The sequence below is a fragment of the Gavialis gangeticus genome, unplaced genomic scaffold (assembly GCF_001723915.1).
Source record: "Gavialis gangeticus isolate Ggan-Ray unplaced genomic scaffold, GavGan_comp1, whole genome shotgun sequence".
Taxonomy (NCBI): domain Eukaryota; kingdom Metazoa; phylum Chordata; order Crocodylia; family Gavialidae; genus Gavialis; species Gavialis gangeticus.
This window is the reverse complement of record NW_017729022.1, coordinates 165,316,529-165,331,235: the sequence shown is the minus strand read 5'-3', so window position 1 is coordinate 165,331,235 and position 14,707 is coordinate 165,316,529. Positions and strand designations below refer to the sequence as shown.

Sequence of the window (14,707 nt, the reverse complement as noted above, 5' to 3'; positions counted from 1 at the left end):
TGCCCCCATGCTTGTGCCTGGTTCTCCTATGCCCCCCTTGACTCCCCCCTGCCATCTTCCCCCCAATCCTCTGCTTCCCTTGTGCTGCCTTTATCTCCCCCACCTTCCCTCACCTTCCCTTCTTCTGCAGCTCTGTTCCCCAGAGCAATCAGCAGTAGTGTGGCCCCAGCCCCAGTCCCAGCCCAGTTGGTTAGGGAAAAGTAGCAGCAGGTCCTGACTGGACGGGGTTGGTGCTGGTGGAGCCAGAGCAGGAGGTAAGGGGGTGAGAGGGCAGCTGGGGTGGGGAAGCAAGGGGTAATGGAGGCATAATGCATCAGGAAAGGCACAGGCACTGGGACAAGGGGTAGGAGAGGCTAGCTGCAGGTTCCCTTGCAATCTTGTCCTACCCTGCACTTCTCTTTGGCCTGTGCCTCTCCCCACAAAACATGCCATTTTAGTCTGGGGCAGGCAGTGGCTCATCTCCAGCATCATCCCTGAGCCCCAGGCCAAAGCCAGAGCTGAGCTGCTGCCTGCCCCAGGCTGGCACTTGAATCCAAGATGAGGCTTCCCCGTATTCCTTCTGGTTTGGGGGGGAAAAACCTTGGCTCTGATTTGAGTAAATGCAGTAGTATGATTTAAACATGTTTGTGATGCAAACCTTATATGACAAACTTGCTTACACTTTGGCAAAATTTTGCCATGCTCTTCCCAAAACCATGGGGCAAGTCATTTGATGATTTTCTTCTGTTATAAGTATCAGGATATGTCCTGTATTATAAGTTCATATGGGCACACAGGTGACTTCTCATTTGACACATGCTTTATAACCTCAGCCATCCAGTTGGTTAAATACTGTCTTTAGTTTATTTTGTAACTTTTTTTCTTTTATTAATATTTCATAACCACTTAGACAGAGGAAAAAGCAAATCTGTAAGGATCAGTGTTGTTTCAATTTTTTATAAGCAATCTAAATACTTTAAAATAGATCTTTATGAATTAATGCTACAAGGGGAAAACAATGTGAAAATTTGGCATAGGAGGCTAGATTGTGATCTTCAAGGTCCACAAAGTGAACTGTGCACTCAAGTCATACTCATTTCAATGAGATTTATATAGCTAAGTCTGCTAGTCAGCTTTGAAAATCTCCACCTTAAGCAGTAATTTGGATAGGGCTGAATTTTTATGTAGCAGAAAAAATGATAAAATGTGTCAAAAGTGTGAAGGGGTACTTTGTGCCTAAAAGCTTGTCCAATATCTCCTCCAACTGTCAGTTGGTTCAGTAAAAGATATCACAGAAACTGTTGTCTCTTGTATAAAAAAACCACAATACTTTATCTACCATTAGCTAAATATATTCAAAAAATTTGTGCTAGTGGATCACCTTGTGAATTCTAGTTGCCCACTAGCCTGTGATGAGTTAATTTTGTGGAGGTAGAAAACAAGCTATTAGCATTAGCATTGTTATAACTTTCAAGCAAGTAGTTTGTGAGTCTAGGTTGGTTGGTTTTTCTGACCATTGCACAAGACTGCATTACAGAATTAGGTTTTAAAACTCAGGTCACCAGCAGATTATTTAATCAGTTCATTAGAATAAGATATCTACAAAAATCATAACAGGAGGTATGGGTTCTAATATCTTAAGAACTGTGGCTGCTTAGAAACATCTTTCTGGAACATGTGTAACAGACAGGACCACTGAAACAGCTGTTTTCATGAAGAGTTATGTTTTTTCTAAATAAGGAATCTAAGTGCCTGTAATTCCTTTGATTTTATTTTCTGTTTTTTTCTGAATGGACAATGCCTCATTGCAAAAAAATGCCGCCTTGCAAAGAAAATAGCATTCCTGTTTCTCTGCCACAGGAAGAGATAAGGTTACTACTGAGAGGTTGGAAGTGATGATACCAGTTCTTTTAGATACAGCTGTCTGTACACTGCTCTACATGCCTAGCAACAAACCAGACCAAGTTGGATACATATATATTAGTCCGTGCATAGTGTCCTTGATCAGGTATTTTACTATGTAGTGTATCGACAGATGTAACAATGAGTAACTCCAGTTTACCAGGGACTTAACATAGACTGTAGATCTTTGCTTTCCAGAGGAGAGGTTCCAAATCACGTGGAGTCCCCTCAATTATCGTTGTACCCTTAAGTAGCAGTGGGACAGACATTTGCTGCATCTCATCTGTTCTTCTCATCTGCCCCTATGTAATTTCCTGTTGCTATGAAGGCTGTTTCATTCATGGCAAAAATTTCCCAAATTATCTCTCACAGAGCATGTCTACACGTGCAATTAATTTACAGCAATAAACTCCAGCATACATGCATGTAGCCAGCACCACAGCATGTTGATTCAAGTTGGCTGGCAGGGGACCTGGAAGGTCAGCCTGCTAGCCTGGGGCTACTCTGACCTGGCTCAATGTGCTGGGGAGGGGCTGGCTGGGGCGCGAGGATGCTTCAGTGTGGGGCTAGCCAGCAGACAGCTCCCTCACTGAAGCACCCCAGCCCTGTCAGTGTCTGCATGTCCATTGCTGCACACTAATAAAGTCTGCTGCAGGTTAGTATTTGTAAATACAAGTACTATCCTGCGACAGAGTTTATTGGTTTTCTATGTCCTAACAGGGGTACACGTATGGACTCTGAGATGTTTCCTTTGGAGCTAATTAGGTAGCTACACAGTAAAAGTCTTGTGTAGACACACCCACAGTGCAGTTAAGAGTAAGACTATAGACAACGTACCACAAAGTGGCTGAAGCACAGATAGGTCTCCATTCCCAATTAACTGGGGACCCAAAAACTGAAACCATTGTTCTGCCAAGTTCATCCCATCATTAATTAAGTGGCACAGTTCCTATTTCCTTAATTAGTAGGTCTCTGTGTGTTGGGAGGTGGGGGGAGGGTCTTATATCACAGAAACTCCTTTTGTCCCCAATTACCTTGTGGAGAGAGCTAAACTGGCAACAGCCCTGAATGAAACTGGGGAAAATGGACATGGTTCATATGAAATGGCTGAAACCGGTTTCAAATAAACCTGGATAGATGTAGTTTCTGACTTAACTGATTTAGGTTAAATTGGTTTATTGAACTTCTGCCCTGGATCCCCTCCAGATTCAAGCTAACTCACAGTACCCCAGCATCCCAGGATGCTTTGCACTTCCCTGCAAACCCCTTCCTCTCAGGGTGGGTGGGCTAGCCTTGGCCCAAGCTGCCTGCTTTAGCTGAGCAGGGAGGCGTGCTCTAGTGTCCTTCTGGCTTCTGGCTTGAGCCACTGCAGCCATGTGGCTGCATTTCCAGAATCAAAAGTGAATGTCTGTTCACTTGCTTATTGGTTCAATGTATAAAATTTAGACTAACCTGCAAAGATTGAATCAGTTCAACCTTGGGCTTTTTGACTGTCTGTACTTAGCCACTGAGTCTCAATTGCTCTGCGGTGTAATTGTCCCCTTGCTTGCAGTTACCCCTTTATAAAACTGAAAACTACGTCAGGGCAATGACTCTATCTTCTGAGTAACCAGGGCATACTCTGTAGTAATTGTGGGCACAGGGACAGTAGAGCAGCTAAGGCAAAGTTTGTTTCTGCCCCCTATTAACTGGTGCTTAAAAGCAGCAATAATGTTTTTTGGGTTTTTTAAAATTTTTTTTTTACACAGAATTATCCCCCCCAAAAGTAAATTTCCAGCTGAAAAAAGGTAAGCAAATGCTGTAGTTGACACTTTTCTGCTGTTCATTTTTGTGCTTATTTTCCCTTAGTTAAGATAAAGTGAGAATGAACCTCATGTTTTATTTCCTAAACAAATACTAATATTAGGGAGAGATCATTTGAAGAAGTACAGAAAATTAAACACTAATTTTGCATATCAATTGGTCTTAATGTTCTAGGTGTGATTCCAGATCACTCTTAAGACTGTTAACTTTACATCCATATTTAACGAATGACATTATTCAGTTTCATGGGGTCATTGTGTCAAAATGTCTGTGTTAGAACTTTAATTTATTTCCAGAGGTTCGTTTTAGTGGGCAGGAAGAGTGGTTCATTGGATTGATTTACTGTCTCTAATCCACTATGTGGATTTTAAAGCTTGGAACTTATTCTGTGATATAAATTTAAGACCCCCAAAAATTCAACTGCAGTACAACTGCAAGAGCATATTTAGCTTCAACAAGACTGGGAAACTCATCTCAAAGGAAAGAGATTGACATTACAGAACTGGTATTCCCAAATTCCAGGCAGTATTGATTGTGCCTTGTAACCAGCATCCTGAACTACCTGCTGGTTCAGCCAGGCATCTCCTGTTGGTATTAATGAAGCTATATGCACTGAACTAAGAGCAGGACTTGCTTTGTTAGCATTGCTTTTTGAAGTAGCCATGTGAGCTATTATCCTGGACATCAATTATCAATTATAAGTAATGGATGCTAATATAATAATATACAAATTAAGGATTAAGAAAAAGTGTTAAGAATCCCCTACCACTTTCAACTGGGTTCTCAGGGCAGTTTAAAACTAGTATTGCAAAATACACTTTGCTCTGCTATAAATCAATGTTTGTATAGCAATGATGATCTTTGTTATGGGACTGCTGACTTTGTACTCTAGGATAGTCAAGCACTGAGTGTAAATTTCACTGCTGACTAAAAGTGCAGAGGAAATGAGTGGGTAATGAGAGTAGAGGAGCCAGTTCTTTAATTGAATTAAAAGCCGGGTGACACCAATGCAGACACCTGTCCAATTACAGACAGGCCAAGGTGTTTACCATTGCTGTACAAGCGATTTGAAGATGACAGAAATCTTTCCGCCCACAGATTAACATAATGAAGGAGAACAGATTACAGTGGATGCTGGCCAAACAGCTAGGTTGGCAGCTGAGAAAAAAAGTAGTTTGCTGAAGTATGTAAATAAAAAACTGTACTTTCTATTGCTCACCTATTCAACACATCTGTTTCTTTGTTGCTGGCAAAATCATATGCATTTATATGTGAAGGAAAGGAATCAAATATAAATGTCAAAAGAGAATTTCTTTATAGAAGTCTTGACTGAATACATTTTAAACAAACAGATATTTTATTTTTTTTAAAAGCACTTCCCTGCTGAATGATACACGATGTAAAATGTGATGCCACATGGACACACAATGTCAATTTTTTCTACTTTGTCAAAAAAAACAACCCCTCCAGTGCTGGGGGCATCTTTCTGGATGTACTGTTTGCTGCACTTGGAGCCTGAAGTCATTGGTGATCCCCACAGAATGTCTCCCAACAAGAAATACAAGGAGCATTAATTCACTATCTCATAAGAACACTGTGACTGCTAAATGTACAAATAAAATTAAACTGCATCCCAAAGCAGAGCAGAGCACAAAGTGAATAGGGCATATATGAGTACCTATAAATGTGCTCATTCGCATTCTAATTAGAAGGCATCAGAGCAGACCTGATTAGAGTCTGATTCTTGTTCTAATGATAATGGTCCAGTGTCACCTCACCATCACGTGTATTAAGCCACTGTACATTTCAAACTGGACATGGGAGCGCTTTATTCTAAACCTCATTGAATGAGCTTTAGCTAAAGCATCCCATGGCCATTTTGAAATGCTGCGGGGCTTAATAAACATGATGGTGAGCAGAGTTTATTTGAGTGGCTGTCCTGTAATTGCTTTAATTAAAACACGCCTCCTTCTCCCCCCACACATGTGTATAGGCAGCCATAGCATACAACAAAATATACCCTACCAGATCTCCCTCTACAGTGAACATGCAAATGTCACATTTGCGAGCTTTGGTTCAGACATTTATTTATAGGCTGACAATAATTCAAATTGTATTTTTTTTTTATTTTCCTCTTTAGCCACTGTCAGTATGGAGTGCTAACCATGAGATCTCTGCATCTGATGGTGCCAAAGAGTTTAATAAAGATGTCAGAACTGCTGTGTTACACAAGATGCTAACACTTAAAAACATCAGTAATGCTTACTTCATGCTTATGGGATGCTTTTTCAAATAGCTGTCTTGTATCATTGAAAGATTACAGGCAAATAAACTGGGGTTACTGCTGCTGACCCTGATCTGCTTTCAGTGTATCTGTTGTAACATTTACATTAGAGTCAGAGGAGGCAGTGTGGCTTTCCAGTATTAATAGAAGATTTGCAGAATTGTGAACTGACCACAGTATAACTACGCTGAAGTCAGTAGAGTTATCTCTGATTTACAGCTGTCTGAGTAAGAGTAGAATCAGAAGAAGCAAGTAGAGAGATCATTGCAAATGCTGAACTTCCAGTATTTTTTGTCAAATCTGAGAAAAGGTGTGAACATCTCCATTTCAATAAAAAAATGTGGTGTCTAAATATGGGAATATATTTGCTCTTTGGATTATTCACTTTTATTCCATAAAAGACAAAATTAGGCCCAGCCCAGATGCATCTAAGACTGCCCAAAAAGTAATGTGTTATTTCAGTTTTTAGCATGTCTGATTTATTTAAAAAAAAATCTGTAACTATTAAGCATATTAAGCACTGTTAAGCCTCTTACAGGGCTTTGATGTGTGTAAAGTTTTGAGGGATCACAAGAAGTTCTGCTTTCTTGTTGTCTTGTATAAGAGCAAAGGATTATTGCCTTTTCTGTTCCAATGACAGTAGGCACTGTTCTTTTCTTCCACTTTGAGCATATGTGTCACCCAAAAGAAGTAGTCTATATCACATGCTACTGCACACAAGGAATCTTCAGTCAAGGACTGTGGCTTCCAGAGATGCAATCATTCCAGTGGTGCTGATGGGGTGGGCCAATGATTACATAGCAGTTTGACTTACAAAGTTAATTTCTAACCTTAGATGGTGATGTGGATGCTAACAGATTTCAATGGAAGCCTCGCATGTGCATAATATAGGTCATAATATTACCCCCAATGAAATTTGCAAGAGTCCACCTTCTTTTTATTTCCTGAATTTTCATTTCACAGTAATTTACCATTTGACCTGATTTGAAAAGGAGAACAGGAAATACTTTGAAAATTTATTTTAAAATATTTGTGTAACTTTTATAAAGCAATCTCCCAGTAAGTTCATCTATGTAACTGTGTGCTAGGATGAGTGTCTGTCCTCTGTGCCTACTAGTGAAACTGAACTGGTCTTGCCACATGGTAGATCTATAGCAGGATTCTAGCCACTTCTTTTTAATAATACCAACAGGTCCTGAAAACCACATGTATTTTTGAGTCCTTCAATACTGTATCAGGTGAATAATGGAGTAATAAACCCAGGGATTATACAGTGCTACCAATGTAACAGAACTTGGATGATATGTTTTATATGGTACAGGGGCTTGATTAAATGGGAAATCTGGTAGAGCAATATTTAATTTCTGAGATGGAGACATGTCTTTTGTTTTAGGAGAGAGGTTACAAATTACTTGGGGAAAAATAAACTCACAGCTAAAGTAATTTAGCAGGGGAAGGAATGAAGAAAAAGCTGAGTTAAATGTCAAATATGTTAAAGGTTTGCTCCTCAAATCTGAAAAAAAAAATCTAGCATTTGTTTCCATTTTGTACTGAACAGAAAACTACTCTATTAAAAAAAAAACCCTGAATATGACAAATGCAGTGTTTTCATTTTTTTATCCTCTTCTCCTTTAACATTTTAAGAGCATTTCAGAAAAAAAAGAGTGCCTTATGACTATATATGCCTAACATGCAGACCCTTGTGTACACATAGGTAACACATGACTTTTTCCTGTTTGTAGGCATGTTGACAGGCTTGCATCCCTTCACAAACTATGCTGTAACCCTAACTGCTTGCACTTTGGCTGGCTGTACTGAGAGCTCACATGCACTGAACATCTCCACTCCACAAGAAGGTAAAGTAATTTCAAAGGTCTTGACTTCCACATTTCAGTCATGAATAATAAAACAGGAGAAGAGCTAAATGCTGCAAAGCCATTTGCTGGAAAACCCCAACCTAATTTGATGACAAAGTGCATTGCCAGACCATAATTGCTCCATTTTTTGGGGGGGGGTGCGAAAATGAATCAAACTCCATACCCTTTAATGACATGCATCTTTAATAGCTGTAATGCAGATTAATGGGCTTTTTAATTGCTGTTACATTGTTCATGCAAGAGCCTTGTCATTAATATGAAGCATCTGAAAGATTAATGAAAGCTTCCTCATTTTACTATGGCTCAGAAGTAAATCTAGAGACAGTCTGACTAAAAAGAATTGATTGTATGGCACAGTATGAAATTGAGAATCAAACGGTTGATTTCCATGGTCTCTTTTAACTGCTAAACACCAGCAATAGGCAACTATTATTTCAGTATGAGGGTACCTCCAAATGCCAATTGAGCCATTTATTAATCTTCTGCTTCGCTTCTTAACTCGTGCATATTTTTGTTGTACTCAGAACTTAAAAGTTGCAAGCATAAATTAGTGTTTCTTAATCATGTATTAAGATCTGGAGTATAGAAAAAGAGAAAATGTGTTATAGTTCTGGCTTTAGGGACCAGCTTAATAACTGCTGTGCATCAATTCCTGAAGGATCTGTTTCCAACCGATCTGAGACACATGCAACTCCTGTCTCTCTTAAGCATAAAATCCAGGGCAAATTATTCTCTCAATTACATTAATCTAAATCTGGAGTAATCCAGTTAAAATAAACAGTCTAGATCAGTGGGGGCCAACCTTTTTGTCAGGCCTGTTGCAAATTACCCCTGTACCCTCCTGAAGTGTCACTCCAATCCCCTTCCCCGGCCCAATCTGCCATTCTGCTTTCTGTTTCCTGGTTTGTGTTCCCTGCCCAATCTGCTGCTCTGCTTTCTGCTTCCTGCTCTGTCACTGTGCAGCTTTGTCTCTTCCCAGATCTGTGAGGCACACACAGAAGTTGCCTATGCCATTTGTGGCACAAATGCCACAGATTTGCCACCACTGGTCTAAGTCTCTACTATTGTAGCTGAAAGAATTTAATGCTTATTCGTAAGAGTATTTAGCCTGCCACAAAAAGTGAAATGGTTATCAAATGCATTTTAAAAAAATAGCCCTACCTGGTGTCTTACGTAGGTCTGTATTTGTAACAAGCTAGCATAGGCTTGTTTTTGTTTATCTTTTATAAGTTAGATAAATAAATAGTGATGCAACACGTATACCAGAAGTAAGAGTTGTATAGTGAGGTGGTATGAAATATAAGCAGAAGAATCCAAACAGTGTCTGGGAGGCATAATTTTTATCAAATTAAAGATAGACATGACTCTGAATTACATGTTAATAAATTCTTATCTCATCCCAAAATATTACTTTTTCATGGAAATAAATTAGTTGGTTTGAAGAAAAATAACCCTTTAAGCCAAGAACTTTAAAATAATCCATTTCTAGATTCTAGCTTTAACTGAAAGAAAATATCTCTCATCAGAGAAAGAAAATTTCTCTCTATCTACAGCTCCTATTGATTTTGGTGGAGTTCTCTCTTTAACAGCTTGTAAATTTCAAAAATTCAGTTTTTAAATGCTGTTTTTCTTTCTGGTTTTAACCACCTTGGAAATATCTTGGGAAGGGTTATTTTGCAATTTCTTGTTCAATTTTGTGGGATCACAAAGTTTGTCAAAAGTTTGGTGTTTACCCAATGTTAAATTTTATTTTTAAAGGTGTTTAGTGTTTCCTTTACTCTCTCATTTAAATCTATAGGAGTTTTACCATGGCCCTCAATGTGAACAGGGCACAATTATATCATGTTTGAGGATTTTGGGGGGAAAAAATTACACCTTGAACGTTCATATGATTCTCTATTACTAGGTCCCAGTCAATGAGACTAGAAATTGTTGGACAGTAAGATGGGCCACCAAGTTTTCTTTCTCTTCGTTGCTGTTTATTCAGCTGCTGACATATAAATCAGCTGGAGAATCACCAGGTTCAGCTTTCACATAGGTTTAGGCTGAACATTTGCTATTAGAGGAACATATTTTGATAAGGTTTCCCATTTTTTTATGTGAATCCTTTGGTATATACTAGCAGCACCAATCCAATTTAAAAAACGTAGCCAATTAGAATCTCTTAGGATGTTCTAAACATACTAATGTTTAAGTGAAATGGTAGATGAATACTATGGCAGATTTATTAAGGAAAATTTGAGACTTCCTCTGCCAAGCTTCTGGCATAAACATGGAAATCTAATGTTACCATATAGTTGATTACTGCACATTACAATACATTTTTTCTTTATACAAATGATTTTTTTACTCAGAAAAAAATAGTAGTTATATATATATAATATACATATTATATATGTAAGGTATAAAATATACAAGAGACAGGCCATTTGTACTGATAGACTGCCATGGTCAAATTTTAGGCAAGAACAGAATTTCTTTTTCTCCCCACAGTGTTCAATAAAATCTTGATTTTTATCCCACAGAAAGACTGAACATAAAGTCAATTTGTGTCATTTCTATTTGGGATACACTCTTGTTGCATGCTTTTAATAACAATAAACTTCTGATAGAGAAGACAGACAGCATATCACACCCTCGAGCTATCACTGTTTCCCTGTTGAAACATTCATTACTATATATTGTTTTCACATTGCCAGCCAGTGCTAGTTATTGTTTTAAATTGCTAATTCAGTGCTTATAAATTACCAGATATGCCTCCTAGACTAAGGTCCCAACACTGCCACCTTTGTGATATTCAGTGGGATTGCTTCTGGAGCTAAGAGGTAGGGTGAAAGGGTAGGAGAACTGAGCCTTTAAATTATTAGCCAGCGCCAACCACTACATAATTGTGTATGCAAAATAATGCTAATTAGATTATAACTGCATGCATGACTGAACTAATTATGCATATTATTGCATACCACATGCCCCCAAATAAGACACACACCTTGTTTTTTGGAAAACAAAATGAAGAATCCCCCCCCCCAGAGTTATGGCTGCACTGAGCAGAGACAGAGCCTAATCTTCAGCTCACTCACCCTTCATTTCCTGATTAAGCAAAAGCTTAAACCTTAGCTGCTGCTGAAGGTGGGTCTCCATGGCTAGGTCTACAATTTTGAAAAGAGCTAAAAACATTCTGCAAAGCTGTGAAATAAGGGTAGAGACCAGGAGTAGCTAAATATAACAAAATTGCCGAAAGAAAGGATAGCTTGATTAGGGGAATATCAAGACTATTAAAAAGGATAGAAGATAATTAATACCTGTAGAGTGAAGAACTTTGAGCTATTAAATCAATTGGCTCCCTCAGATGCCTGAATAGAAATACCACTGCTGCTGCAAGCAGCAATCGAAGTGTGGTGTTTCTACTTTGGTCACAAAACCAGCTTCACTGTTTAAAACATGCACTCCAATTATGGGAAACTGATTTTTGGGGGGAATGATATGTGTGCTATGATAGTAAATATGATATTCATAGTGTAGAGTCAAGCCCTGAAAAGTTAAATGCTGAAATTAAGGTTGCCTGTACATAATAATGTCTGCATCTAAGATATTAGAGAAAAGATCCATGTGCAACTCAGAATAGAAGTCAAGGAATGGGTGATTATACGTGGTTAGGAGACAAGTGTTAACATTTCTCAAATCTCCAATTTAAAGTGTTTTAAACATAATTGTTTAAAGCTAGACTTATAGAAACATATGTATGTATCTTTGCAGGACCTGAGAGTTCAAAAGTACAAAGGGTATGCCTTCCCCTTCCAGTGAAATGTATGGCAGTGCAAGTACTTTGCAGCTCTAAACACCAAGTAAATGTGGATGCAACTTTTTAGCTTCAGACACTAAATTGTAAATATTTGGTCCTAAAAATTATTTTAAAGCATCTTTAGTAGGGCTGGTAGCTCTCCTTTAAAATTACCTGACACTTGAAGTGACAACCAGTTTTGTCACCTATTCCAATATGGCTGTCCCTTCCTCCTTCGAATAAGTTGGTTTGCTAATTAATTAATGTCTGTGAGACCCACTGCTCTATAGGGTGCATGGAGAATTTTCCTGTCTTGTCAGAAGAAGTCACTTGAATACACAGGGGACTTGCAGACAAGGTAAAGGTAAAAGACACTAGAGATAAATCACATACTAGAGCTAAGTTCTCATTGCTGGCAGGCATGTTTTATCCATATGGTTTTTCTCGCCTGGCAAGTGATTATGTGACCCCACTCATTGATAGCTCTGTTTTAAAAATGTTGACACTTTGCAGCTCAAGAACCCTCATGAATTTACAGTGTTCTTTGAGCACTGTCCTAAGAGAAACTGTTCACTAAAGGGTTTATCATTTATTTCTTATTTAATATAGTATAAGGTATTATATGGTATAATTATTTGCCATCAGCAATCAAATAATTATATAAATAATTTATCAAATAATTATTTTTCTATTTGCTTCATTGCTTATTATTTTTATTTATTGTTACCTTGTAGAATGTTAAATAATTTGGTATATGGACATGGTAGTCTTTTATAATGACTTTAGGACTACATATTTGATTTATTACTATACATTTTTAGGGTTTTACATATTCTTTCCAGCCCCTACAGATGTACAGCCACCTACAGCTATAGCTTTCCCCACTTCTTTACTGCTGAGTTGGAGTCAGCCAAAAACCCCAAATGGTATTATAACACAGTACACTTTATATATGGATGCGCTACCAATGTACACTGGAAATGGAACTAAATATACAGTCAAAGGTGAGTTTTATATATTGCTACTCTTGTCATAATTACCAGGTTGATTGCATGTTTGCCTTCTCTTCATTTGTTAGAGCACCTTCTTTCAAGTCCGACATCTCTAGCTATCACTTGGCTAAGGAAGGAGAATCACACAATTCTCCCATTCTCAGACAAGAACACAGATGCAGTTCCCCACTTATTCCAAAGCTAATTTGATTATCTCTGGAGGCTTGATTTAACTTGAGCACCTACTATTTTGTTCTCTTGGTGGGTAACCAGTGACCCAACTGTCTTTTTAAAGCAAAGCAAACAAAGGTGCTTCATAGGAAACCATACTTTTAAAACAATAAAGCAGATTTACGTATCTGGGGACTCTGGTAGTTCGAACGTATAGATTCTTCCACAAAACCCCTGCTGGATTGTCTGGCTGTGACAGCCTTTGTCTTTTTAACTCCAGATCCAAAACCCTCCCTCCCCATGTCAATAATTCTTTAAAACTTGCCCAGTCCTTTCTCACAGGACTCAAGATACTTCTTAACTTTTAAAAGTTCTTTGACTTGGCAATATTCAGCTTTATCAAAACAAGTTTGCAAACTGTTGGTGATGAGGTAGGATCTATAAAGTTTTCCTACTGTCTTTCAAGTGTACACTTGTGGCCAGGCACAGACGTTATACTTTTACTGGTATAAGTGATTGGAAATTGGTCTATACCCGTAACAGAACAGAAGTTCGGCTTGCACAGACAGGTTTAAAAATGGCAGAACCCAGTTTAAGAATTGCTTCCCCCGCCTCCAGGGTGAACGTGTGTTCTGTTAGCTACCTATCTGCACTATGCCATTTACAGAAAACCACGTAACTTAGATTGATCCTGCTTTGGGATTTTTGAATGTCTGTAGCTAGCCTTGTCTGGGTATGTCCTTGTCTAGGGAGGCATTCTACAGCCTCCCTGCATGGTCCCCATTCAATTACATATTGTAGGAATATAATATAAGTTCCATTATTTTCAAATATAAGTTACATGCTCTGTCTTAATGACTGGGTTACATAAGTATTCCGTTTCATAGAATCAGTATCCCTGCTGCAGGCTATTATTTCAGTGTCCAGTCATCTCACATTTTATTTTCTTCTTAACCTATTGTTTAATTAAGGTATCACAAATTCATCAGTTATACCGTGATTTTTTCATCCAATGAAAAAATGAACTCTTTGTGACATAGCGAAATAAAAGTAATAGCTGGTCACAGTTTGTGTATTTCTATAGACTTATGTAAAACTGAAAACATTCCCATCACTATCTACACAGGATAAAGCGGTTTCAGGGTCTTTCTTTGTTTTTTAAGACCTTAAAACTCTGAGGTATTTCTATGCTGTGAGTTAGTACAACACACATTTAAAAATGCATACAGTTCAATTTTTTTTTTTGCCTTGCGCAGGCCATGAGCTACTAGTGTGGTGGGTCAGTTCTGACACTGAAAAATGAATCCAGTTAGAGAACCTCCTGAAGGCTGTTGATGTTTGCTATAATAAATAGTGCACACTTTAAGTCAAACTTTTTCATTCTGTATTCAAAGGTAATGGATTTTTCGTAACCATAGTAACCTTGGTGTATTTCTGGATAAATACATGAGGTATATACATTCTGGTTTTATTTTTGAATATAAACTACCACATTATGTATTACTAATAATATGAAAAATAGGATATAGGTTAGCATAATGACAGCTTAAACTACTATGCATTTTTCTTCTGCAAAAAAATAAATATTTATCAAATGTATAGGTTCAATTAATTTCCCCCCCCCCCCAGTTTTCTGGTATTCTTGTAATGCCATTTATCTTTTTTGCAAGATCTCCATTAATCTCTTATTGCTGTCCCATAACACTATTCTTAAGAATTTTGTAGCAGAAAATAGTTGTGCTCACAATCTTCTTATTAAAAGCATTATTGAAAGATCTTGCTGTGTTATTGTTAGTAGAGTCATGTTCTTGCTCTGCTTTTTGTATTTGTGTATGCAGGATGGCCATTAGTTGGAAGGGAGGGGAGACTTTTTTTTTTTTTTTTTTTTTAGAATATTCAGCACGCTACTGTTTTTTGA

At 38.0% G+C, this 14,707-nt stretch overlaps 1 protein-coding gene across 1 annotated transcript in view; it reads left to right on the top strand.

The window, feature by feature from the left end:
* Positions 1–14,707, top strand: part of USH2A (usherin) — a 756,200-nt gene that overhangs the window by 325,745 nt on the left and 415,748 nt on the right. The window contains exons 30-31 of the mRNA XM_019516454.1: positions 7,711–7,824; positions 12,469–12,630. Of these exons, the coding sequence (XP_019371999.1) occupies positions 7,711–7,824; positions 12,469–12,630 (276 nt within the window). The remainder of the gene's footprint in view (positions 1–7,710; positions 7,825–12,468; positions 12,631–14,707) is intronic.